Source organism: Equus asinus, chromosome 28, assembly GCF_041296235.1.
Source record: "Equus asinus isolate D_3611 breed Donkey chromosome 28, EquAss-T2T_v2, whole genome shotgun sequence".
NCBI lineage: Eukaryota > Metazoa > Chordata > Mammalia > Perissodactyla > Equidae > Equus > Equus asinus.
In genome coordinates, this window is record NC_091817.1 from 27,958,422 (window position 1) to 27,985,630 (window position 27,209).

Genomic DNA, 27,209 nt, shown 5'->3' on the forward strand with positions numbered 1-27,209 from the left:
TGAAGCATTTGAAAATTTGTACAAAGATTAGCATTTTTCAATGGATGTTTGCCCATCTGTCATGCTTAGTTAATAGCACTGAAGTAGAAAGAATTTAGGCTTTGACACCAAACCTGGTGGATTCAAATGTTGTATTATTAGATCTGTGACTTTATATACATTTCCTGTTTTCCCTGAACCTCCCTTCACGCATTTCTGAAACAACGCTCAGGATATGTCCATTTCAACACTGTTAGAAGGAACGAAGGAAACAAATTGTGTGCACACAGTAACTTTACTCCGCCTGGAATTAGGGAGCATCTCAAATTCCAGTTTATTTTATCCCCTTGATTGTCACATCCAGATATCATTCGATTTTATAGATCTAGACATTGACTTCAACAGAGATCATGAGAAAGCTAGTGAAGTAAACTCTGATCTTTTGGCATCCATGCAACTTCCCTAAATCATGAGTCTTATAATGTCCAAAGAACAGTGAGCTTCTCCATCCTTCTGCAACCAGAAACGTTCCTAAAGCATAATAGGTCCACGTGGAAATAAGATGTGCATACAATGGAAGCTACCGTAACCATGACTGAAACAGGCCAAGATCAACAAGTCCCTTCTTTTCATCCCAAATTTCCCACAACATCCTGAGAGGCTTCATGCTATTCTCTTTGCCTATAACATTCTTTCCTTCTTCACTTGTCACAAGATGGCATCGAGCTTGACTGTGAAGAGCATTGGAGAAGGCATCATCCAGAACTCATTTCTTCCTCATATGTGTTGTTTGAATGCTTTCTGTCTCCTTTCACTAGACAATGTGACTGTAGCCCAGCAGTTGTCTCCCCGAATACAGAAGCCCGCTTCCAGGCCAGGAACTGGGTCTTCAAAAACCTGTGATGTATTGCCTGGCATAGGTGTGCAGAAATGCGTTTGACTCAGTAATGTTTTGTGTTTCCAATCAACAATTATTTGGAACATTTAGTGACTACTTTACTAAATTTTAAATCTCTTTAAGATAGACAATATGAGGGACAAAATTAATCATTCAGAGAAGAAAGACAAAATAAAGATATCTAATTTAGCACTTCTCACTTTCACTAAGATCTCCAGAGGCCATTTGTAGAATATCTAACCACCTTTTTAAGTCCATGTCTAGCCAATCACTTCTGACAAATATCCAGATATTTTCAGATTTATTTTAGGTATCAGTTTTTCCTGAGAAATCACCCGACACATCAGTTTCTGTCTTAGATGCTTTTTATATCTTTTCTTAAAGAAACAAATGTGGGTTTCTATGGTATTCTGGGGAGTTTAGTCTTTGTTTCTTTGTAACTGCTACATAATTATATTGGAAATGTGAAAAACAGTTCAGCAGGAAATCAAATGCTGGCTCAGTCTGGGTATTTTTATATCCAGAGATACTCAAATATGAACCGGCAAGGAAATTTGGATTCTATGCCCAACACAATCTAATGAGAAGCCTTATTTAAAAGTCAGCAAAAAAAAAAAATATATATATATATATAGATATATATAATATATGCTCAAATAGAAGGTTTTTTCCAAACACAGATTTTCTTTACAGTCCATTAGGATTGTTTATTGGTGTTTTTGCTAAATAAAACAGTTAAAGCTGACACAGAAAAGGTTCTAAAAAGTCAGTATCTCAAATATCAAGCTCAGAACAGTCCTCCTGAAAAACAGATGATGAGACTTTTATCATTACCATTGTTAAAAAATAGATATTGAGAACATATTTGTATTATTGTATATTATGATATAATATATGATATATAATACAATCTATTAACTGTATCAATATAATCTATTGTTATAGTAAATATAAAAATGTAATAATAACAATATAATATACAGATATAGTCTATATTAACCAAGTCAGGTTTAGCTCCCTATAGAGAATTACAGTGTCCTTTGAACCAATAAATAAATACATTAGGTTGATCAAGGAAATTGTTTATGTTCAAGAAGACAGTTGTTGATGGAACCTAGATTGGAATTCATATTCGTTTGCCAGCAGAGTTGAAGCTGTTTCCCTGCACACTTGTCATCCATGGTTTTCTCCCACATCTCTGGCATCCAGCCTACTATTAAGCATTCACTGTCAAATTTTAACAGTGGGTGTGTGGAGCAGAATTCACCATCATTCCAGGCTTATCTCAGTGGCTTGCAGGAGCATTCAAATGTAAATATTAGCCCTTCATTTAGACTTTAATTTATTTTAATTTAGGAACTGGAGGTTCCTAAAAATCCAAATTCTTCTGGAGCAGAAAGGTCACAGAGGCAAATTTTAAATCTGTTACCCTCTTCTCGAGCCCCCTCCCCATTCCGTGGGGATGAAAGCCTATCAGTGACACCCTATTGTGTTCTAACCCGTTTTAGGAAGAGGTGGTTCAAGGAAGGCTGAGAACTCAAACTTCGGAAGCGATGCGTCATCTTTTCTGTTTTCTCACTTGTTAACATGAATCATGGACTGTCTCAGCAAGTAGGCTATCACTAGGAGAGGATAGAGGCTCAGTGTTCAGAGATTGGGCTGAAGAGTCAGACAAACCCAAGATCTAATCCAAACTCAGCCACCAAATCGGGTGAGGTTGAGTTTCAGTATCTTAATTTCATTAGATGAGAAAACTGGTGGTACCAGCTTAAGGAGTTGTGGGAATTAACTTAAAGGGCCTCGAAAGGGATAGAACATTGCCTAGCATAGAGTAATTGGCAACACTTTTAACTGTATCATTATTTTTGTCCTCGTCACCAAGGCTTGCAATCTTCAGAGGTATTTGCTCCTACTCTCTGCTCATTAGTTTTAACCTGATGCCAATTTTTCTTCATTCAGACGCCATCTCTAACGCAGCTTTAGTTTTATTCTAAATTAAGACTGCAGGGATTATAGCAATTGTTCTCAAAGTGTGGTCCTTGGCCCCGCAGCTTCAGTCTCACACGGGAACTTGTTAGAAATAGAAATTCTTGGCCCCAAATGTCTATGTTTTAATAAGCTCTCCAGGTGATTCTGATCCACCATAGAGTTTGAGACACCAGATCACAGCCGTATTCTTCTCTTTCCCATTCTCCGTATCTTAGTCTCTCCATTCCATCCATAATCTATTCTCCTCCTAAATCTGAATGCTAATATTCTGAGCCCTATATTTCTCTTATTCTAATATTTCTATGTATTTGATGGGCCCCTTTGACACAGAGAATAAGATGATTTCCTTGATCTGTCATCCAAAGGCTACTTTAATTTTCTTCACTTAACTTTCCAACCAAATCTTCTTTTCTCTCTTGATTTTTCTCATCTTCAGAAGATATTCTAAGCTCTTCTCCACTTGATCAAGACGTTTGTTAATTTGGAAATGCATCTCTGACAAATGCCTACTGCCACTTCATGATCCTGATAAAAATATACCTTCCACAAAGAATCTTTCCAGAGAACGCTGTCTCTCCCCTCCAAAGGAGAAATCTCATCCTATTCCAAATTGTATGCTTTTTTAGTAAATGATATGCTAGAGTTTCAACTGCACACTTTAGAGAAAAGTTCTTTATGTTCTACTTCTTTGCTCCACTATAATGGTTCAAAGAGGAAGGAGTCATGTCTTGTTTCCAAGTGCTCAACTCTTAACACATAGTAACAGCACACGGAATACTTGCTGAAATGAGCTGAACCCTATCTGCTCTGGGTATTTGTTTGTTTATTTATGAAACTTTAGAGAAATAATATATTGATGTGAGAAGATGAAAGCATTATATTTTGGGGGGATCTGCTCTGCGAATTCTGGCTATGTAGGCCTAGGGAGGTCATTTCACATCTCAAAGGGTTTCCTCATCATTCTTTAATGGAATTCTCTAAGGCTGAAATAAGACAGGTCTTGTCAAGTGCACAACACAATGCTTGGCCCAAAGTTGCTGCTAAAAGGATGTTAGTTTCTTTGTTCTTAGCTGATTTGAATTCTCGAGTGGATAGAATTCTCAGTCACAAAAAGAGGAGGCACAACATATCCTTGTGACAAACAGCATAACCCCTGACCTTAGGGAACATGTGAGGTGGATCCTTCTCCTATAGATGCTCCAGGAACAAGAAAATATAAGTATCATAAATGAGAGTGCAGATTAGCCAATGCCTTGCCAAATTAGATAAAATCAAGTTATCATAGTTTAAATGTCTACCATCTGGCTAAAGGGCGACCTGACAGGGCACTGAAATTTTAGGTGGATGGGGGTGCATAAAGATGGAATTGGTGGCTATTTTTAGCCCCAGTTTCTAAGCTTTGGATAAGGGATTCCTGTAATCAGAAAACGTGCTGCATTTTCATTCTTTAGGCTTTGCTGCTTCGTAACCTGCTTTCACTTGTTCAATACAGATCAGATTAAATGATAAACGGGCTTGTTGGGTAATGAAGTGTGGGCTGGCATTATTCAGGGCTTGCCTCAAGGCTCTCAGAAGGGAAGAGAAATAAACGTTTTCAGATCAGAAGCGTGGCTCCTTGGGAAAAGAGAGAGGGGACCTGAGGCTCCTCTGCCAGTGCCTTCCTCCTGGTCTCTGACTCCCAGTATCGGCTAATATTTTATGGGAATGCTTCTCTGTGAGCACAGTCAATGCTCCACAATTTTCATACAAGGAGAACACAATCATTCCTCCCCTTTAGTCTCAGCTTCAGTCACTCAGGAAAGAATGACTTTTAAATATCCAGAAAGCCATGGTACAAAGGTGTCTGTCTGCCTGAAACTTTCAACAAAGAGCTGAGTGGGGTATATTAAAAAGCAAAGATCTTTTTCAAAAATCAATTAATAGTGTCTGCTTGGAGTCAGGACTCATCAGGGTACTCTCTAGTGGTATTAACACAGTATTTCCTTTATTCATTAACTAATTTAGTAAATATTTATTGGGGGACTCAAGCACTGCACTAGGATCCCAGGATAAAACAGTGATCAATAATAAAGCAATAATAAAATGTTTCCTGAGAGTAAAGACTTTACCTATTTCTTCTCTTAGAAATGTATTCTCAAAACCTTAAGCAAAGAAATGGGGATTATAAACCTCAACCAGTCATTTGAAGAGCATGGAACTGTGAAAACTTGTAACAAACGAAACTGACCCAGCTTGGGTATCAGGAAATAGCAATAATAGCTATTGCTTACATTAGCACTTATGTAGCAGAAGTCATTGTAGTATTATAAATGCATTAATAGATTTAATATGAGTAACACAAATGTTATTTAAACTGAAATTCTAAAAACTCCTTAGTTAACTAGTTGACAGCTGTTAGAAATATGGGGCCTAATCCTGTCTCCCAAATAGGTGAAGTGTTGGAGCAGAGAATTCTGGATGCACATGTGTTATTCTGAGAAGAGGATTCTGGAAGAAAGGCAGAGACGTACCTATGTACATGTACGTTACAGATCATTATCACTTCTTTGTCACACATACTGAGATTTAGTATCCCAGTCTGAAGTAAATTAAAAAAGAATGTCCATGATATTTCCAACCCTTCCCATCAAGAGGTGACATTTACTTCTCCACTCCTGGAACCCACTCTTGGTAATGTGACTTGCTTAACCAAGAGGATTTGAAAACTTGATGCCAACAGAGACTTGGAAAGTGCTTGCTCACTATCTTTTGCTGCACCTTGGAAGTCTGAGAGCGCTACTGAAGAAGATGAGCTTTCTTACTGGAGGATGAGAGACCACATGGAGCAGAGAAGAGATGTACCAACTAAGGCACCTTGGCCTGACCAACCTGCCAGACGTACATGTGAGGCCGACAGAGTGCCAGATAAGCACCAGCTGACCCGAAAGATTAGCAAAACCAGTTCAGACCAAAAAAACTGCCCAACTGGCCCACAGAACCAGGAGGAATACATTTTTATTATTTTGTCACAACATTTTGACATGGTTTATTACGCAGCAGAAGTGAACTGATACAAATCCGAGTGTCCAGATAACTGTTTTGTTGCTTTTCTCCCTAAGCCCACGTGGCTGGAAAAGAAAAGGAGAAGAGAATGACAAATAGAATGTTTAGACATAGGACTAATGGGAATGTAGGAGAGAGTAGGTACCAGCTTTGGTCTAGAGAAGAATCAGGAGCAGGATGGGGAAGGAGAGCACAGAGGCATGAGAAAGGGAAAAGAAAGAATCTTATCAAGTGTTTAGTGTATGCCAGGCTTTGTTTTACACACTTCACCTGTATTACTCATTTAACTCTCCTAACAAACTTCAAAAATAGCAACTGAGACTTAAAGACATATGAATTATTCAAATCACACATATGGAATATGTTGAACCCATTATTTTGGCTGTAAAATTTAAGTTCACAGTTTGTTTTTAACTAATAACACTACTGCTTACTAAGAAGATAGTGATAGGCATACCTATGACCTTGGTTTGGGGTAAGAAGGAAGCTTTTAAAGTTGCCAACCTGGCCAGGCCACATAGGACCGATGGAGGAAAGAAGAAAACCCTTCTACTGGATATATATATTTGTGGAAAATTATACCTCCCAAATAATCTCCAGATGATCCTTCCTCAACAAACTCACAATTTAGTATATCCTCAGAATGAAGCTGGGTGGTTTTACTTGAAGACAAAAAGGTTACTTTGGGGCATAGACACTTTAATTACATAATAATGATAAAACTAATATTTACTTTATAATTTTTATAATAATTAGCATTAGCATTATTATCAAAAGTCTACTTTATATAAGGAATGTATTTACTCCTCATGGCATACCTCTAAAGGTGTTATAGTACGTTCCCCATTTTATGATAGGGAAACTGAGTCACAGATAGAATTCATTAACTTACCAATGGAATGAGCATGGATAAGTGGATAAGTAATGACTCTACCCAAGCAAAATGACTTATAAACTTGATCACTTAACTCCTACCTTATTCTCTCTGACTTCCAGATGGATATCTGCACCTTCTCCCCAAGTTCTTGTGATTTTTCTGTCCCCAGAGAAACCAAAGTCTGAGGACAAATCAACCTAATCTTATCCAATCTTTAGAATCTGCTGAAATATCTAGGCTTTCCCTACCCACCCTCCTTTATCTGGTACTCTCAAACCTAGAGAAGACCATTCGCTATGAGTGGCCAGTTTGCTGCAACTTCTTCCTGAAAGTCTTGAATTCCTACTTGCTGCTTACCTCCTTTCTATCCTTTCTCTACAACCGCCCACAGAAAGAGTTCATGTTGAAGATTTGGGAAGGGTGGTTTATGAAGGGCAAGCCATAGGGATAGAAACCTCTTAGCTTCTGTCTTTTTCTAGGTTAGAACTAAAGGGCTATGAGTCATGGTGACATCTTAAAGGAGTTCCTGGCTGAAATCTATATCTCCAATCTCAATCTGCCTGCTTTTCCTAAGTAGATTAGAACAAAAGAGGGCAAAGAAGAAAAAGATGGAGAGGTTGGAGGAAGATGTTGGTAGAAGAGTTGCAGAACAAAAAGAAAATAAGGGAGAAATTCCCATGTCGATATGCAAAGAACTGAAGCAGCTGTACAGGAAGTGGGAACTCTAAGGGTTAAAATAAAATGGATATGGGCTACCCAGAGAATGATATTCATTTCGGGCCTGTATCAGGCATCTCCTTGGACTTGGAATGACAATGTCTCCAATTCTTCCCTATAGAGAATTACGTCCTGGCTGCTGATCCCTTTTCCAGGAACTTGTAGCTTCCCTTTCACTTTCCCATATTTTATTTTCCACTTCCCTTCATTATAGCCCTTATCGTTAATAATATTGACCTACAGTTTATGGCACTTGCGTGCTCATTTAGATAGGGGGATCTTGATAGAAACTTGCCATGAGCCTATATTCCCAGGCAGTCATACTACTGCAGCCTCTCTATTATTGGGAGTCCCTTAACCAGTCCTGCCCCTGAGTTTCACTGTCCCCCTCAGGCTCTCATCACCCATTCCTTTCTGTGAGAGCTATATGACAATAACAATGGCTTCCCTTCATCTGCTTCCACTCAATCCTATACAAGGGAATGACATTGATCTTAATGGAACTCGAGTCCTGATTATGCCATAGGCAATAGAGAGAGAGATTACATATTATGAACAGGATCTGGATATAAATCTCACGTCCTTGTTCAATCAGGCTCTCCACCAATGTGCCTGCTTCATTTTGAGGGCCTTTTCTTAGCCATTGGTCAATCTACCATACCTGAACCAGGGACAAGAGGAAGGTCAGTGAACAAACATGTCGACTGTGCAATGAAACAACATAACTGCACCTAGCAGTAACACACAGGCCAGGACTACCAATTTTGTTGTTGTGTGGAGGAGATGGGGTAACATATAATATAAACCAAATAAATAATTTAAAATTAAGCTGTTATTCAAAGCCCAGGGGCAAGGCTGTTTTAACAAGAACATATGCAATTTATTTGTTGATATCTAAAGGTTATAGATGGATTTTGAGCTGAGGTATAGTACTATCAGTTTTAATGCAATTCTCACTACATCTAAGATTTTTAAGGAACAATTATGATTCCCATTTCACAGATGAGAAAATTGAGAGCAAGAAAGGAGAAATAATTTGCCCAAGGTTCTACGGCCAAGATGTGGTCAACTCCATCCAACTCTAGGACCCAAGTTTTCTCTAAACAATGAGCTGCCTATAAAGATATATTTTTCCTAAGAATCCTGGGTTGGACAAAGCAACTATTCTGGCAACTGGGCCCTATGCCAGAAAGAAACATTTCTTAAGTGCTATCAAACTAGTGTTTTCCCTGGGAGATTTAACCATCATTAGTAAAACGCTTCATTTGCAATACTGTGCACAGCCCACTGTAGTGGGCCAGAGCAATGCATTATCGCTAACTCAAAGAGATTAATTTAATGGGCAATTACATGCTTCCTGCTTTAACATACTTTCAGGTAACCAAGAGTAGTGTGCTTTCTGTAAATGCCAACTGCCGGCTCCCAGGTACACAGTGTCAGCGGGTTTCACCACTTTCCACGTCACCAGTTTCTCTGGGAAGGACACTCTAAAATTGGCATTCAATGCCTCTAAAATGCCCCTGTCGAGACTCTATTCCAAGCACGTTGATTCCACCACTAGCCCTCAATAGCCTTTCTCTGTCCGCAGCTGTGCTGGTGACTCACTTCTTTCTCTCTCAAGTAGGTCTTACCACTCTGCTCAACCTACAGGAATCCTGTGCATCATCTGAGGAGCCTTAGCTCAAATCTCAACTCAGTGAAATATCACCGAATCGCCACCAGAATTACCAAAAATAAAGACCAAAAGAAGCAAACAAAACTACACCTCACTTTTCTCTGCCTTCCTTCACAGTGTTGTTGAAGTATAATTGACACCTGATTAGGGGGTAGAGAAGGTGGGAGGACTTGTGAAAAGTGGATTTTCCTGAACCACGCCTTTGAGATTCTGATTCAGTAGGTCCTGGGCAAGGCCAGAACCCATTTTGTTTGGTTTCAACAATTACCCAGGTGGTTCAGATCAGGTGAGTAAGTTAAGTTCTTTGTGATCTTCACTGAAAAATGCTGTCCTGGGCCGGTCTGGTGGCGCAGCAGTTAAGTGCGTACATTCCACTTCGGTGGCCTGGGGTTCACCAGTTCGGATCCCAGGTGCAGACATGGCACCGCTTGGCAGGCCATGCTGTGGTAGGCAACCCATGTATAAAGTAGAGGAAGATGGGTACGGATGTTAGCTCAGGGCCAGTCTTCCTCAGCAAAAAGAGGAGGATTGGCAGCAGATGTTAGCTCAGGGCTAATCTTCTTAAAAAAAAAGAAAAACGCCGTCCTCTTAACTGTACTATTTTGGACTCTCTATTCTCTGTTCCTCAATTTCTTGATCTCTAAAATGGGAATAGGATGCCAGTCTAAACAGTTTCAAAGCTCTGCTGTGTCCAGTAGACAATATCTCTGCTGTTGGTTATCAATGTTAGAATAGGAGGGCCTGGTCTAACTCATGAATGCTCTTTCCTCCACTGCACCCTTGTCCCTCACGAGCCTTCTGCTTTGCACAGGACTACTTCATTCATTTGCTTCAGGAAGTGATGTGGCAGTATCATTTAAGCAGGAGGATGAAAGGAAAGAAGACATAAGAGAGATTTCTTCCGTGGAAGGCTTCTAGGAACATGTAATCTGCAGTTAAACGTGAGTATGGATCTGGACCCCCTACCAAACCCTTGTTCTTTATGAAACGTTGAGTCAGATACTTAACCTGTGTCTGAGTTTCCTTGTCTGAAAAATGCATATAATAATAGTACCAACTTGTGCAAAGTGTTGTGAGAGTTACATGAATCTTAGGGCTTACATAATACTTTTGCAGTCTTTAATTAGTCAGCTAAATTTACCTTAAACCTTCACTGCCGCAGTAAACAGCAGCAACATACTATAATTTCAGGGGATGGGGTTGCTACTAAGAGAGATACGTAGCAGAGATATGCCAGACAAGCCTAATCTCCTGTTAGCACATGGGCATCTAACTGCCAACTCCTGTAATGAGATGTGCCTGTTGATTGCAATGTAGGCTAGACTATTACCACTGAAATACTTGGGTAATACACACAGTGAAGCATCTCAGCTTTGGTTAAGTGAATCTGACACAAGAGGATAAAGGACAACATCTCCATTCTCATTAAGTGATAACAGATGGACTTCCTAAAGTCCATTTTTTAGCTTAATTTCATTTGTGTAAATCTTTGTCTGATGAGATGGCATTCTGAGAGTAATTTTAAATTGTTTTCCCTGAAATGGATATTTCTTTATCTTTATTAGAACCTTCCCCTATGAGGTTCTGTTGTCCTGGGTGGTTTTAAATATTCATCTCATCCAAATACAATAAATCTCCCTTTAATATTTTTTCCCCAAGACGTGGTTTGTGGCTTTGGAAGATAAACATTACGTGATGGGCTAAATAATAAAAGCAGGTCAAAACAAGTTTCTAAGCCATTTTCATAGTAAATCCAATTTTTCTTATGTTCTCTGTGATCTTATTTCTACTTCCTTTCATGATTTAGAAAAAGATGGCTTAATTGTACATTTAAAGTTTCTTGATTTATGCCGATCTCAGCTTATATTTTACAGCTAAAAATTAAAGTCCTCCTTTGTGCTCTCATCCTTGCTAGTTCTAAGAAAGCTACATGCAAAAATTCCAAAAAAGCAGATTGATATCTAAGTTTATAGTTCCACATTTCTTGAGATATTTAACCTCCTGAATTAAGCTTGTTTCTTGGCCAAAATATGCCTATGCCCTTTGTTTAGTTTTCAATCTCTGAGCAAAAATAAATTAATTAATTGATTAATTTAAAATGTGAGATAACTCTCCCTGTTTGAACAGAGTAATATAAGTTTAGATTATATATTTTAAACTCTACAAGTTTCATGGACAAGCTGATGGTCTTCATGTGGGCAGAGCCATTCTATGCAGCCAACAGTAAACCTGAACCTGGGACATATGTGAGTGATTTCTCTCAAGCCATGAAGAAAATTGTATCTGGTCTACGTTTTGATATTTTTTGTAATTTGCTTATACTGTACTTATAATAAAAATTGTATCACTTTTAAAATAATCTAAACTGGTTATCTTACTGATACACATAAAGGCTTGATTTTTTTCACATTTATTGTGATACAATTTTCAATATAATCATATGTTCCTTGAAGGAGGGCCATCGTTGCACTTTTTTCACACCATCAAAATGGAACTGCTTGTAATTCCCAACATTCATCATCTTCTTCCCTTAACTCTATGTCTTTCTTTAAGTATATCTCAGCAGCTTCAACTCACCCTTCTATATGTAGGTGCTTCCAGGCGCCACTAGAAGGAAAACTCAAAGAGGACCAGAGTTTTTGCCTTTTCTGCTTACTGCTCTATTCCCAGTCATTAGAAGATGCTTAGCCAGCAGCGGAGACTCAATAAATAATTATTGAGTGAATGAGCAAATGAATGTCTTTTCTGACTGGGGTTGGTACCCATGTCACCCTGGAGTTAACAGCTCATTACCCTGGAGCATCTGCTTTTGTGCTTGTCTTCTGACTTGTCTATGATTCCTTGCAAATGAGTCTTTTGTTTCTGGATTGCCCCTGAAATGTTTCTTAACCACGTGCTCTGTGTATTCATTTCTTTTTACTCATGAGAATGGAGTACATGGATCTTTACAATTAAGACCTCTTTGATAAATATTTAAGAGAAGGCATCTCATTAAAAAGTGTCATAGATTAAGGCTAACTCAACTAGGTTGTATTCAATATATGACAAAGTTCTTTTAAAAGTAATTACTGCCCACATACTTTAAAGAAAACTGTGATCCTTTAGAGCGTTTTTATTAAGCCTTAAACCAATCTAAATAGATAGGGTTTTTCTCAGAGGCTTAAGGTGACAATGCAGCTTCAAAATTGTAAATTATAAAAATTGCATGTCTGTACCTCTCTAGATGGGGTTAACACTTCTAATAAGCCAAAACCACCAACTGGTACACTTTGTTTGCTTTATTCCTTAATGTTACAGGGGAGACTACTGTCAGAGCAACACACCAGGGAAGAAAATGGTGCTCCTGAGCCAGAAAAAACACCAATGTTTCCAAAGCTTGTCCTCTCTCCAGAACCCTCTATTTGGTAGGGTTGAAACTGCATATTAACTTGACTGCATGTTCTTTCCTTGCACCCCAGGTTGTTATAAGAAACAGACATTCCTCACTCTTGAGACTTTACTTTTTTACACAGTGGTGGGTTTTTTGTTGTTTTTTTAATAAGGCTCCAAGGAGGACATTTTTCCCTACATCTCAGACCAGGGAAAAACCATGCCCCTCCTGAAGGTCTGGATTACTCTTCTTTGTACAACCAAATTAATCATGTATCTCAGAGATGTTTCCCCTGTTTTCACATTAGCTGCGAAAACAGAGCAGATTTTAGAGAAAGCATAGAATGGATTTTAGGTCCCACATCCTATAATTATCATCTCCACCCGCTATCTTGTATGTATGCCCATGAATTTGCCTTAATGTTGGTTTTTATTTTCTTACTCTGATTCTCAACTCCCTCAAAGGGTTATTGTCTCCCTTGAATCTGTGTAAACTGCAAAGGCCTTATCAGGGCCTTTATGGAAAGAAGAGATTCAGATAATATGCAAAATGCATTGTGTTTGGAAATAAAATGAACACCATGTCCCTTTTGCATGTTTTTGTATAACAAAAAATTGGTGAGGCAGAGTGCAAATTCTCAAAGACAGTGCAGCACTAAATTTCACCATATAGCTGTTGTTTAGAGACTCAATAGTAGTGTCATTACGTGCAATCAAAGAAGCCATGCTCATTAAAAATCGACAGAAAGACTAACTTATATTAGGTTAACAACCCTGTAATATCCTCTAAAAAAAACCTTACATTTTCATATGTGATTTATGAGAAAAATTATATTGAAGTTAGTTTTAAATATTCCATGATTACAATGAAAAATACATTAAATGCTAAAAAAAACACATCATCTATAATTTCATCTCCCCAAAATAAAATGTACTGAGAGTGTGAAATTCCTTCTATATTTTCTGCCTGTATGTGTATACATATCTATGTGTGTGTGTGTGTATTTTAAATATATGAGCAATAGTTTCCATATTGTACATAACAAATGCTAGTGTCCACTTATTTATAGTGTATGGTTCTACAGTTTTATTTTTTACCTACCCTTTTATCTAACTTACTAAATCTTTCCTCATATTTTAATAAGTAAAACATTGTTTTTAATACCTGAATAATGGATATAAGATAGAAGAATATTTGGATAGAAGAATTTTTCCTTTCCACATATATTGCAACCTAGGGTAATTTACCACAGCATAAGTTATTTCATGTCGAGATGATTCATTCAAAGGCTCCTTGGAAATAATAAAATAAATTCCAATGCCAAAATATCTAACGGAAACAGTGACCATTTATCATGTGATCACTAGGCATAAACTGAACCCAGTCACAAAAGGAAGAAATTAAACGCAGGCACTTACTAATTTCGGTAGCAATGATTGTTATGTTGTGCCATACACTTAATTCTCTGTCAAGTGGCGTTGCCAGGGTTATCTTCCCATCATCTGCATTAATGTTGAATTGTCTCTCCAGGTCAGTGTGCCGGTCGATGGAAAACCTACAAAACAGATATATCTGTAATCTACTTCAATGTTTATATGATCCACACCTTCCACAGCAGACCTTTAGTAATCCTTGGAGAGCCATAGTTGTGAATTCAAATGAATTGGGAAACTCAGTGGTATCATAATTTGTAAAACAAAATGACTGAATGAGGCACAAGAAACTTAATAATTATTGTCCAAGGAGTAATTAGCTACATATGCAACATGGAGGTCATAAACTGCCATCAGTTTCAATAGGTAGCATCTTCAAAAACGGATGCTGATGAAGAGTTAATTGGACAATCCATCACAGCTATTGGACAGCTTATGATAATTAGCAGTTGCCACAAAATATCTTATAAAACAATGAACTCAAGCCCAAAGCAGGATGATGCGAGGCAGCATCTTATCTATGGCAATTCAAAGGAAATGTGTTTGTGTAAAACTTCTATTTCACTAGACAACATGTATGTGTTTTTGTTATTGTTGCTGTTAGTTTGTTTTGTTTCCATTTTAAGTAAAGTGTACATTTAAGTTTCCTATTAGCATCTGTTCACAGAAATCAGATGGCTACTGATTCTTTAGTAAACAATTTTTTAGTTGAAACAGATATTTCAGCAGATTTATAACACAAGATTTCACATAATTAAGAATTTTAAATAGACAGGCTATTAGTTCCTCTGTTGAGAAAACTCTTTCAGATAAGACATTAGGTGTTTTGTGTTTAGAGCCAACTACTTCTCAAGAACACTAAGAATTAAGATAATACAGGAATTATTTCTTTCCACAACATTTATTAATATTCTTTTTATACACCGAAGTCTGTGCTTTGACTATGGAATGCCAAATCCAGTAAGATACGTGTCGTAAAGAGCGGAAGGAATAATTGGAAAAATTGGCCCGTAAATAAGCAGTGAAATTAACTAAAACAGGATAGAAAGGTGGCTCAAAGAAGAGTGTTATGGAGTGACTGTTTGGGTCCAACTGAAACTCATATGTTGAAATCCTAACTCCCAATATGACAGTAGAGTATTCAGAAGTGAGGCCTTTGGGAGGTGATTAAGGTTAGATTAGGTCAAGACAGTGGGATCACTATGATGGGATTAATGTCCTTATAAAATAAGGAGGAGACACAGGATCTCTTTCTGCTCTCCACCAATGAGGAGACAAGGAGAAGACAACCATCTGCAAACCAGGAAGTGAGCTCTCACCAAGCCCTAGATCTACTAGCATCTTAATCTTGGACTTCCCGGACTCCATAACTGTGACAGTAAATTTCTGTTATTTCAGCTACCCTGTGTATGGTATTCCATACCCATAGCAGCCCAGACTAAGACAAAAGGCATGCACAATCCCATTCTAGGAGGAAAGGTTCATGGTTGAAGGCTTCATGGTTGAGGTGACTTCCTAGGATTCATTGATACTTATTAACCCTAAATATGAAACACGGGCCATGGCTATTTGTTACTGAGCATATTTTCTTTTTTTATACATGTTTTTAATGAACACTTATTATAGAATCAAGAATAAGACTACATTGTTAGAAGAAATGAGAAAAAAAATCTCCCATAATTTTCCAGCTATAGTTTTGTATTGATAACATTTTAGTAGATTTCATTTCAAACATTATATGGTTAAGTATATTATGTATATCTACTTATTTATGTACATCTACTTACTTGTATCTATATCTACCTATGAATAGATGGATGGATAGATAGATAGATGATAGATATATGGAGATATGGTTAGTTCCTTCCTCCTTGTATCTATTTCTTTTTCATTAGAAACGGTGTTCAGGGGGCCACTCCGTGGCCAAGTAGTTAAGTTCGTGCGCTCCGCTGTGGTTGCCCAGGGTTTCACTGGTTCGAATCCTGGGCGCAGACATGGCACCGCTCGTTAGGCCATGCTGAGGCAGCATGCCACATGCCACAACTAGAAGGACCCACAACTAAAAATACACGACTATGTACCAGGGGGCTTTGGGAGAAAAAGGGAAAAAAAAAATTAAAGAAAAAAAGAAATGGTATTCATATCTTTTATCCCAGATACAAATACCATAGAAAAAAGATATTCCTGTTAAATCCTCCCCACCTAAGACACACATCATTAAGGAGTTTAGAACAATATTAAAAAGTATTTAATTTTATTGATAATAGATTATTGCTAAATTCCTTGGGGGAAAAACATGTAATATTAAATTATAACTCCCGATTTAGTAAAGACTTAACTACAAAGAAAACTAAGACACTCACTTTCAACTATACACTAGGCATTTACAAACTGATCTCATGCCTGCCCGATGCCCTGGATAATTAGAGAAATTCACAAGGGACTTAAGAACCAGAGGCATATATGGATTAACAGTGCTCTCAGCAGAATCTGGAGCATGAGGAAGAGTTCATTGCAGAGCATTTGAATCTTTTGTCTTATGGTAAGAAAACTAAAACCCATTTTCCTGGGGACCAATGATTGTTACAAGACCAATGAGATTCTAAGTTTAACAGTAAAATAACTGAACAGACATGTTTTCCTCTAGATATCATGAACACTCTGACTGTTAAAAGAGCTAAGAAACATCCAGAGGATTACTTCTAACTTTCTACATCATATTCATAAATAAACTTTACAAGCATTGCTGGGTTCTAGTAATTTTATTATCTCACTGCTGATATTTCACATATTCATGCATCAACCAATTTCCCAGAGGCCACAGTAAACAAAAGTCAGTCTAATCACTGACATTCATGAATCCCAAATCTGAAACACGCTCCATGGCTATTTAATTGTTGTCCAGTAATTGCTTAGAACTTTTGGCGTAGAAGACACATTGGGAACAATGACAGGGTTTTGGAAGTTGATATTTAAAAAAATTGTTGTTTGTTTAATCCCTTATTCAAATTTGTATTCTTTTTTTTTTTTTTTTTTGAGGAAGATTAGCCCTGAACTAACATCTGCCACCAATTCTCCTCTTTTTGCTGAGGAGGATTGGCCCTGAGCTAACATCCGTGCCCATCTTCCTCTACTTTATACATGGGATGCCTGCCACAGCATGGCTTGCCAAGCAGTGCATAGTTCTGCGCCCGGGACCGGAACCAGCAAACCCAAGGCAGCCAAAGCAGAGAGCATGAATTAACTGCCACTCCAGTGGACGGGCCCCCAAATTTGTATTCGGCAGACCTCAACTTTGGAATAAATTCTCTATTATTTATATATTGCTGTTTCTGGGATAATTAATAAATTCACTGAGCCTCATCTTTTTCACTGGTCAAATATCAAGTACCCATATCCCAGGGGTGGTTGTGAAGACCAAAAACACAGCATAAATCGATTCATGGTACTTAGTAGGTGCTAAAGATTTGTTCATCATCATCATAATCATCTTGTCCCATTAAATGAAACCTTAATAAACTCCCCTACTTGGAAAGTGGTGGAGAAAATTCCTTTCTTAACAAGTTTATAAATAGCATAAAAGTGGAAAGACATTTGGGTGTTATTTAACTCCCATAACTTTAGTGGAGGCAAGGATACTTTTCTCACTTTTTAAAGTTCCCGTTCATGACAGACTTTATTGGGTGAGTCATAAGAATTTATAAAATAGGCTATAAATACAGCCCTTTAGTAAGATCGGAGGTACGAATGTCATAATATTACAAGATTACACAATGGGAGGAACTTGATGGAAAAAAATGACTTAGTTTAAAATTCAGTTTAAAGTCTACCTCAAGGATTTCCAGAAGCCTCTTGATGCCTATGTAGACATTTCCCACATTTTATTGCCTAGTAGACTTTATGATAACAGCTCCCAAGAGTTACTAAACAGCATGAAAACCCTGACTCAGCATAGTCAACAAGCACGCATTAAACACCAAATGTGTGCCAAGCACAGTGCTGGATGGATGCCTTTTCCTTCTTCCATCCTACTCTCCTTGGTTTCTTATAGAATGAATAATAGCAAAATAAAACGCTCAGGCTAGGGCATTTTAAGTAACATAACTAGTAGATAGCAGAACCAGAATGAATACTCATATTTGATTCGTTCTGAAGTCTATCCACAAATCAACCAGGGAAAGGTCTCACCTTATTCATGCATAAAATGCGGATGGACATCAGCACTTGGCTAATAGGAATGCTGGGAAGATCGGATGAGATGCTATGTGTGGCACACTTCGCCAACACACGTGTGCTGACCACAAAGTATTACCCATCCTGCCTCGGGCTCTCACATCCTTTGTATGACAATGACGTCATTGAATGCCTACCCATGTACTCAATATTCTGAATCAAAAGCCAAGTAATTATTTTTCTTATTCTAGAATACACTGATTTGAGCATCTTACAGACACCTAAGTATTAAAATGCCATATATTGAAATATATATTAAAGTAAAGCTGATTTATTAAATAAGATGATAAGAAATTAGACCTTTCTTGAAAGCCAGGGAACAAAAGCATCCATCTCCCATCTTCTTTATGGACCTCTGGATAAATTTTTAATCCACCTCCATTTTCTCAAAACCTCTACTCTGCTCTGTTGCATGAGAACATGACCTGAGTTCCTGGTTGTTTATTCTTAGGCTACTAGAAGAGTCCTAGGTCACAGGCTCCACACATGTTCATAATTTCATCATAAAGAACACGGGTCCAAGATGTGACTGACTGAGGTCACATCTTGACCTTATCAGTTGCATAGGTGCAATTTAGTCATGTTATTAGTATCTCTGTGCCTTTGTTACCTAACCTGCAAAATGGGAATTATAATAAATTTTGTGAAGTTTAAGTGACATATTACATATAAAGCACCTATTACAGTGTCTGGCACATAATCAGTGCTCAATATATACATCTTTAAAATCTTTAATGTTACCACTACTTATCTGGAAATAATAGGTTTCTAGTGAGGATTCCCCTGCCGCTTCTCAGGTCTAAGCTAGCATCCCTTTCACTCTTTGCTTCTCTGTGCCTAAACAAGTTCATCTGGCTTCTCCTGTCAGTGCAAGCACACAGAAGATGTCAGTTAAAGTGATAAAATAAAGCTGGAAAGAGAGAGCATGTGAATTCGACAAGATCCAACACCCATTTATGATAAAAACCCTCAGTAAAATGGGTATAGAAGGAAAGTACCTCAACATAATAAAGGCCATATATGATAGACCCACAGCCAACATCATACTCAATGGACAAAAGCTGAAAGCCATCCCTCTGAGGACAGGAACAAGACAAGGGTGCCCACTTTCACCACTCCTATTCAACATAGTACTGGAGGTGCTGGCCAGAGCAATTCGGCAGGAAAAAGAAATAAAAGGAATCCAAATAGGTAACGAAGAAGTAAAACTCTCGTTGTTTGCAGACGACATGATCCTATACATAGAAAACCCCAAAGAATCCACAGAAAAACTATTAGAAATAATCAACAACTACAGCAAAGTAGCAGGGTATAAAATTAACGTGAATAAATCAGTAGCATTTCTATACACTAATAATAAACTAACAGAAAAAGAACTCAAGAACTCTATCCCATTCACAATCGCAACGAAAAGAATAAAATACCTTGGGATAAACTTAACCAAGGAAGTGAAGGATCTATACAATGAAAACTACAAGACTTTCTTGAAAGAAATAGGCGATGACATAAAGAGATGGAAAAACATTCCTTGCACATGGATTGGAAGAATAAACATAGTTAAAATGTCCATACTACCTAAAGCAATATACAGATTCAATGCTATCCCAATCAGAATCCCAAGAACATTCTTCACAGAAATTGAACAAACAATCCTAAAATTCATATGGGGGAACAAAAGACCGCGAATTGCTAAAGCAATCCTGAGCAAGAAAAACAAAGCTGGCGGAATCACAATCCCCGATTTCAAAACATACTACAAAGCTACAGTGATCAAAACAGCATGGTACTGGTACAAAAACAGGTCCACAGATCAATGGAACAGAATTGAAAGCCCAGAGATAAAACCACACATCTATGGACAGCTAATCTTCGACAAAGGAGCAGAGGGCCTACAATGGAGAAAAGAAAGTCTCTTCAACAAATGGTGCTGGGAAAACTGGACAGCCACATGCAAAAGATTGAAAATTGACCATTCTTTTTCACCACACACCAAAATAAACTCAAAATGGATCAAAGACCTAAAGATTAGGCCTGAGACAATAAGTCTTTTGGAAGAGAATATAGGCAGTACACTGTTTGACATCAGTTTCAAAAGAATCTTTTCGGACACTGTAACTCCTCAGTTGAGGGAAACAATAGAAAGAATAAACAAATGGGACTTCATCAGACTAAAGAGCTTCTTCAAGGCAAGGGAAAACAGAATTGAAACAAAAAAACAGCTCACTAATTGGGAAAAAATATTTACAAGCCACTTATCCGACAAAGGGTTAATCTCCATAATATACAAAGAACTCACACTGCTTAACAACAAAAAAACAAACAACCCGATCAAAAAATGGGCAGAGGACATGAACAGACATTTCTCAAAAGAAGATATAAATATGGCCAATAGACACATGAAAAGATGTTCATCATCGCTAATCATCAGGGAAATGCAAATCAAAACTACACTAAGATATCACCTTACCCCCGTTAGATTGGCAAAAACATCCAAAACCAAGAACGACAAATGTTGGAGAGGTTGTGGAGAAAGAGGAACCCTCATACACTGTTGGTGGGAATGCAAACTGGTACAGCCACTATGGAAAACAGTATGGAGATTTCTCAAAAAGTTAAAAATAGAAATACCCTATGACCCAGCCATCCCATTACTGGGTATCTATCCTAAGAACCTGATATCAGATATCTCAAGAGTCCGTTGCACCCCTATGTTCATCGCAGCATTATTTACAATAGCCAAGACGTGGAACCAGCCTACATGCCCAGAAACTGATGATTGGATAAAGAAGATGTGGTATATATACACAATGGAATACTACTCAGCCAAAAAAAAAGACGAAATTGGCCCATTCACAACAACGTGGATGGACCTCGAGGGCATTATGTTAAGCGAAATAAGTCAGTCAGAGAAAGACGAACTCTATATGACTCCACTCATAGGTGGAAATTAGTATATTGAGAAGGAGATCTGATCGGTGGTTACCAGGGAAAAGGGGGGGTGGGGGGAGGGTACGGAGGGGGAAGTGGTGTACCCACAACATGACTAATAAAAATGTACAAGTGAAATCTCAAAAAAAAAAAAAAAAAAAAGAGAGAGCATGTGAGCAAGCCAATACCTACACCTCTGGCACCATTTTAGGTGTTTATTTTTCCACCAAATTGTCCAACCAAAATCTCTGTCCCATGAACTGACCATATGCAAATTCAAAGGTTTATTGGACACATTTAATTTTGTATTGAACACTATATGAACTTTTAAAACCATAGTTAAAATTAATTATATTTTTATATAATTTTAACATTAATTACATAGCTAAAGATTAATTACATTTAGAAAAAACTAGAAGCATGACATTTTTAGGAATATGCTCAGAAGATGCTGGTTCCACCCCCTCTATCCCCCACACATACACATACCATAGCTATGCCACTCCATCTCTAGCTGCAAAAGTTCAGAGAGCTTTCCTCTGGTCCTCTAAGCTGCCACCAACCACTCCATTATCTCCTTCTCTCCCCTCTCCTCCTACTCATTCCATTGTGGGAAGCTACATCAGCAGCACTCAAGGGCAATACTTAAGTGTAAGACTCTGTATAGGCACTTTCCTTAAGCCGAGTAACAGAAAATAATTTCAAAGAGAAACAGAGTGGGTTAGAAATAACAAACCTGGAGAAACAACTTAAATTTTAGACTCCAGTGTACCACGTAACTTCTCAAGACATCATGATTATGAATAGATGTAGACCCTTAAGCCACTCTGTTTTCTGGAATTCTCGGTGTCTTTCTGAATAGCAGCACATAAATTGGAAGAAACACAATCAGAGAAACCAGAGAATCTTCAATGGAATCTCATTTGTGGGATCTCATTCAAATGATATAACTACTCATAATTCCATAGACTAATGTATAAGTAGGAGAAAATAGCTACTTCACAGAGTGGTACTTTGCAGTAGATGAGTTGATGCGTGACTCACATTAGGTAAACAAATAAATAAATGTGTTGAGCCAATTCTTCAATTTGTAAGAAATCTCTTCAAGCCCAGAGAAACTGTGGAAATGAAAATCCAGAAATGGAAAGGATTATCATTCATATCCTTTAGCAGCCTTAGGAAAGAGAATTTCTCAATCCATACTAGAAAGATATCTCAAAACTGTTAACAGTGTTAGTCTATACCAGTCTTCACATCTTTCAAAATATCTGCTACTATGAATATCTCCACGGAGCACAGAGTCCGAGCTGAAGAGAGAGGCTATATTGGGTTTCCCAGCTCGCAGTTCACCCACAAGGAGCCTTCTGCATTTGGCCCATCCTTCTTTAAGGATGTCTCTCCTGTTACTCTATAATTAAACATTTGCCAGACTTTTCTTCTTTTAGGACTGGGAGAGAATGTTTGATTCATATAACATAATATCACATTGGTTGGAATTTTGCACTGCAGTTACTGAATGACTCATTATTAGAAGCGTATACAAATATCTATTGAGCATGAATGGTTATTATGTGTGAAACCATGCTGAATAAATACAAGGAAAAAGAGTAGATGGGATAGGAAAGGAGTCAAACAGAAAAAAATAATCATTTCGGTTCCTACTATATCTATTGAAAAGTTCAACGCCTTCTAATTTATATCTTGAAAGTCCTAAGATTTATATTTCTAGTATTGAAGTCTCCATTCTAATTTCTTAAAAATATGCATGCATCGGTTTGCTGTTCTTTTGTAGAATTACTTAAGATGCCTTAGACAAAAGACCTCGCTTTGAGAAGAGTAGAATACACTTTGGAGAGTCATCTTCCTGCCACAGTAAGAAGATATTTCTTAGTAACACAGTGGGAAGTGGCACGTGAGAAAATGGGCTCCTTGGGTCATGTTAAAGTCAATTCTAATGATGGAAGGTTTGGAAATAGACATTCTCATTCTAGCACAATGGATATGTTTTAGAAACTACATCATCCTTGATAATCGACGTGCACAGAAGCCCTATTTAAGCTTTCCCATTTTATTCCGACAAATATCCTGGTTTGCTTCAATACTACTGTCTCCCTATCCTCGGTAAATGTAGGTTCTATGTACTTCTATGTCTCAGAAGTAAACGCTAAGGATTTCATGATTTTAGTTTGTTAAGTTAAGGCTACAGATGCAAGGAGATTCCTACCTAGATACTTAGCACCTTGCTGGAGACTCTGACCGAACCTATAGTACTCTGACCAGGAACATAAACTCATGTCACCAGCTTACTCAATTAACAGTTGTTTGCAGAGATCAGAAGTAAATTGTTAGAAGAAGAAGATACCACTGGTGCAGTGGTTGAGAATAGGTCAAAATAGACAATCTGGTATTATAGTTTTAGATATTCTGCATTGCTGCTACCATTGATATTAAATAACAACTTTTACTTGAGTAATATGTTGCCTCAATTAACACAGCCCAACTATTTATATTTCATACTAACATTTAGCACAAAATCTCACCTCCTGTGTGTGTGTGTATAAGACTTAGATTTTGTTGTCAACATCCAAATATTATATGTACACATATTCATTCATTCATTCAAAACATTTCCTACCTCCTCTTCTTAATCTCATCCTAAACACTACATACCTACAGAGACCCTCTGTTCCCTGCTTAATTACTGTTTCTTGCTTGTGATAAAGAACATCAGTCTACGATAATGTCAAGAACATTTTAAGGATTTCCAGAACCATGTTCCCAATGTGAAGGAGTCTTCTGTTTCACTCCCTCTGACTTCAGTGCTACATGGGCAAATTGTGCAGGTTAAGGTCTGGAGTGTACATAAGCAGCTACACTGATTATCTTAATAATCAGATAATGGGGCTAGCCCAGTGGCGTAGCAGTAAAGTTCGTGTGCTCTGCTTCAGCGGCCCGGGGTTCACGAGTTCAGATCCTGGGCACAGACCTACGCACCACTTGTCAAGCGATGCTGTGACAGACATTCCACATTTAGATTAGAGGAAGATGGGCACAGATGTTAGCTCAGGGCCAATCTTCCTCAGCAAAAAGAGGAGATTTGGCAGTGGATATTAGCTCAGGGCTAATCTTTTTCAAACAACAACAACAAAAACATTAAAATAATCAGATAAACGTAAGTAAATAGCAGGTTTCTTTCTTTCCACTGTAATATTTGTGAAACATCTGAGAATTTTTCCAAGAAATGACCTTTCTATTCCTACCTTCTATGCTAAGCCAATTTATACTTCTAACCCTCAGTTTCTTCATCTAAAAAATGAGAACAATAAGGTTGTCTTCTCTTAAAGGTTAAGGTGAATTCCGAATTAGATAATGCATTCTAAATTTCCTGACACTTCTTAAAAGTGGTTTTACACTGAGTATTTATCATAATTTCTAAAATATACTCTGCCAAATATCTAGGTATTTTTAGACAATAACAATATATTTGACAGATTCTGGTCTGTGCTGTTCATGTGGAAAGAAATACAATATTGTCATATTTTGACTTACCGTTTTCACCCAAAGGATGAAGCAGATTAACCCAACACAATCATCCTCAGGTACTTTTACTTTATTTAGGGTCAAATATAGAAATCTCAGATTCTAAATCTGTCAGTTCACATGAGGTCCCATTTCCTGACTGTGTGTTTTGTTTTACAGTTTGCCTTACTTTATACCTTAGAAAAATAACACCATAAAGCCACAATTTTGTGTGTAACTTTTTGCAGCCACAGAACCAAAAAAAGTCTTTAGAGTGAATCCCAGATAAAATTTGATTCATCATTAATAATTAACTCTTCGATATCTACATCATATCTGTGGAGAAAAATCTAATTTTCTTCCTGAGTCATCAGAATAATCATTCATAACTGAGAATTCTAAATATGATATGATGGTATAAATATGAAAAAAATGGAATACAGTTTTAGATACTGTGAAGGCATTCAATTTAAAATTTTTATTTTTATTTAATTTCAATAAGGTTTTAGTGATGGCTTCTTTTGGTAAAGTATGATGCTAAATATTTGAATAAAGTCTCTCTTCTCAGACACATTGATTGTGACTTTCTCACTACTTACAATGAAAAGTGTCAGTCTCTGTAAGGAGGTCATGCTTACACTGCCACGATGGAAGGTCTCCAAATGTGCCTGGGAAAGCGTGAGGGATGGTCAGAGATGACACCAAGATGATGTAGCACCTACTTTGGAACAGGAAGAATGAGTAGGGTTTTTCCAGGTAGAATATGTAGAGAGAGCATCCTTAGCAAAAGGAATGTGTGTAGAAAATCTTGAGAGTTTGGATTGCTTCAGAAAACTACGAAATTAAAGGACCACGCTTGGTGTGGCGAGAGATAAGATCTGACAGAAGAACATTCTATCATTTCTTTCCCATCCTTTCTTGCCATCTTGTCTCTTCCTTCCTTCCTTCATTCACCCTTTATTATCTCTTTTATACAAAGAATTTTGTTAGGTGCCAAGACAGACATAGCCTTGCTTTCATGTAGCCAAGTCTATATGTGGAGAAAGAAAATGAAAGTAAATAAGCCTTTTCAAAGCTTACAGTGATGTATTCATGAAGAAAAAGAAGGGCTGAGATATATAAAATATTACAAAAATATTCCCATCACAAGAAACAGAAAATATGAAAAGTCTGAGTTAGGAAGATGTTCAGTGTGCTTGAAGACTTTAACAAAGGATAGTGTGGTTGAAGTTCAAGATTCAATAGGGGAGAGCTATCAAGGAGTACATCATGAAGGACCTGGGAAAGTGTGCCAGCGATTAATTTTTCACCTGTGTGAAATGGGGATCCACTTGAAAAAGTAACATGGAAGAGGGATATGATCTAAATCACAGCTGAATTGCATACAAGTTTTCCGATGCAGAAATACGCTCTATGCTGTCCAATATGGTAACCACTAGCTAATGTGGCTATTTAGCCCTTGAAATCTAGCTACTGGAATTGAGGAACTGAAATTTCTATTTTACTTAATTTAAATTAATTTTACTTCAATTCAAAGGGCCACATGTGGCTAGTGGCTACCATATTGGACAGCACAGAACTAAACTGAGTTAGAGATCACTTTGGTCGCTGTGTGGATATCAAGAGGTAGGAGACAGGCAAATGGGGCTATCGTAACTACTCACATTAGAGATGATGGTGTTTGAGCTTAGAAAGTGAAATAAACAGGGCATGGTGATTATGTGGATGGATGTGGGAAGTAAAAGAGAGGGAGGATTCTTGAGGAAACACCCTTACGGAAGGCTCATAACCTCTTCTACTAACCTATAGTGCTTTCAAATTAGACAAACATTCTCTCTCTTTTGTCTCCTTTTAGCCATTTTTATGTAATTAACTGGTCAGACATACTCACATAAATATTAACAAAAAAAAATAATTAAATCTTCCAGAATACGTGGACTCTAGAACTATGTAAAACTATGTAAAATTGGTCTCTGCTGTGTGCTTTTCTATAATGGGAGATTTGGAGCTCTGAGAGTAGACTCTTTTACACCGAAGTCCCCATGATGACAATGATCCTCACTGTTTACCCCAAGGTGACAGGAATCCCAATCAATTCCCATGAATGTCTATAGGCCCACGATGACCTAAAGATGTCAGGGGAAATCTAGGAGAGAAGAGTGTCCTTCAACTCCCTTAGGTGTCTTTTTGGGACTGTCAATCATGCCAATGACTCCTTTTCTCTATGTGGAAGAATTTTCAAAGTTGATGAATACTAGATGGACAATAGAACATAGATGGTGTGAGATAAAAAAAAAAAAGCACCTCAAAGTCTGGACCATAGAACCACACCCAGAATTAAGATTTAGTAATCTAATGTATTTATCATGGCCTTCCTAATTTTTAACCTCTCTGCTAAGCCCTGTGTATTAATTTCTCATTTAGTCCTCCCTATAAATTACTTGAGCTGTCCATAAAAATTGTCTTGACTTTCAATGTCTGTAGCTGTAAAATGAGGATGATATGCATTTTTCCCAGTCATAAAGTTAATGGCATATAAGTATAATATC

The 27,209-nt window shown here is 37.6% G+C and overlaps 1 protein-coding gene across 3 annotated transcripts in view; it reads right to left on the minus strand.

Moving 5' to 3' along the window:
- Positions 1 to 27,209, minus strand: part of CDH8 (cadherin 8) — a 335,942-nt gene that overhangs the window by 105,250 nt on the left and 203,483 nt on the right. For all 3 annotated transcript variants that reach the window (XM_070500608.1, XM_014834173.3, XM_070500607.1), the window contains one exon: positions 13,966 to 14,102. In XM_070500608.1, the coding sequence (XP_070356709.1) occupies positions 13,966 to 14,102 (137 nt within the window). The remainder of the gene's footprint in view (positions 1 to 13,965; positions 14,103 to 27,209) is intronic.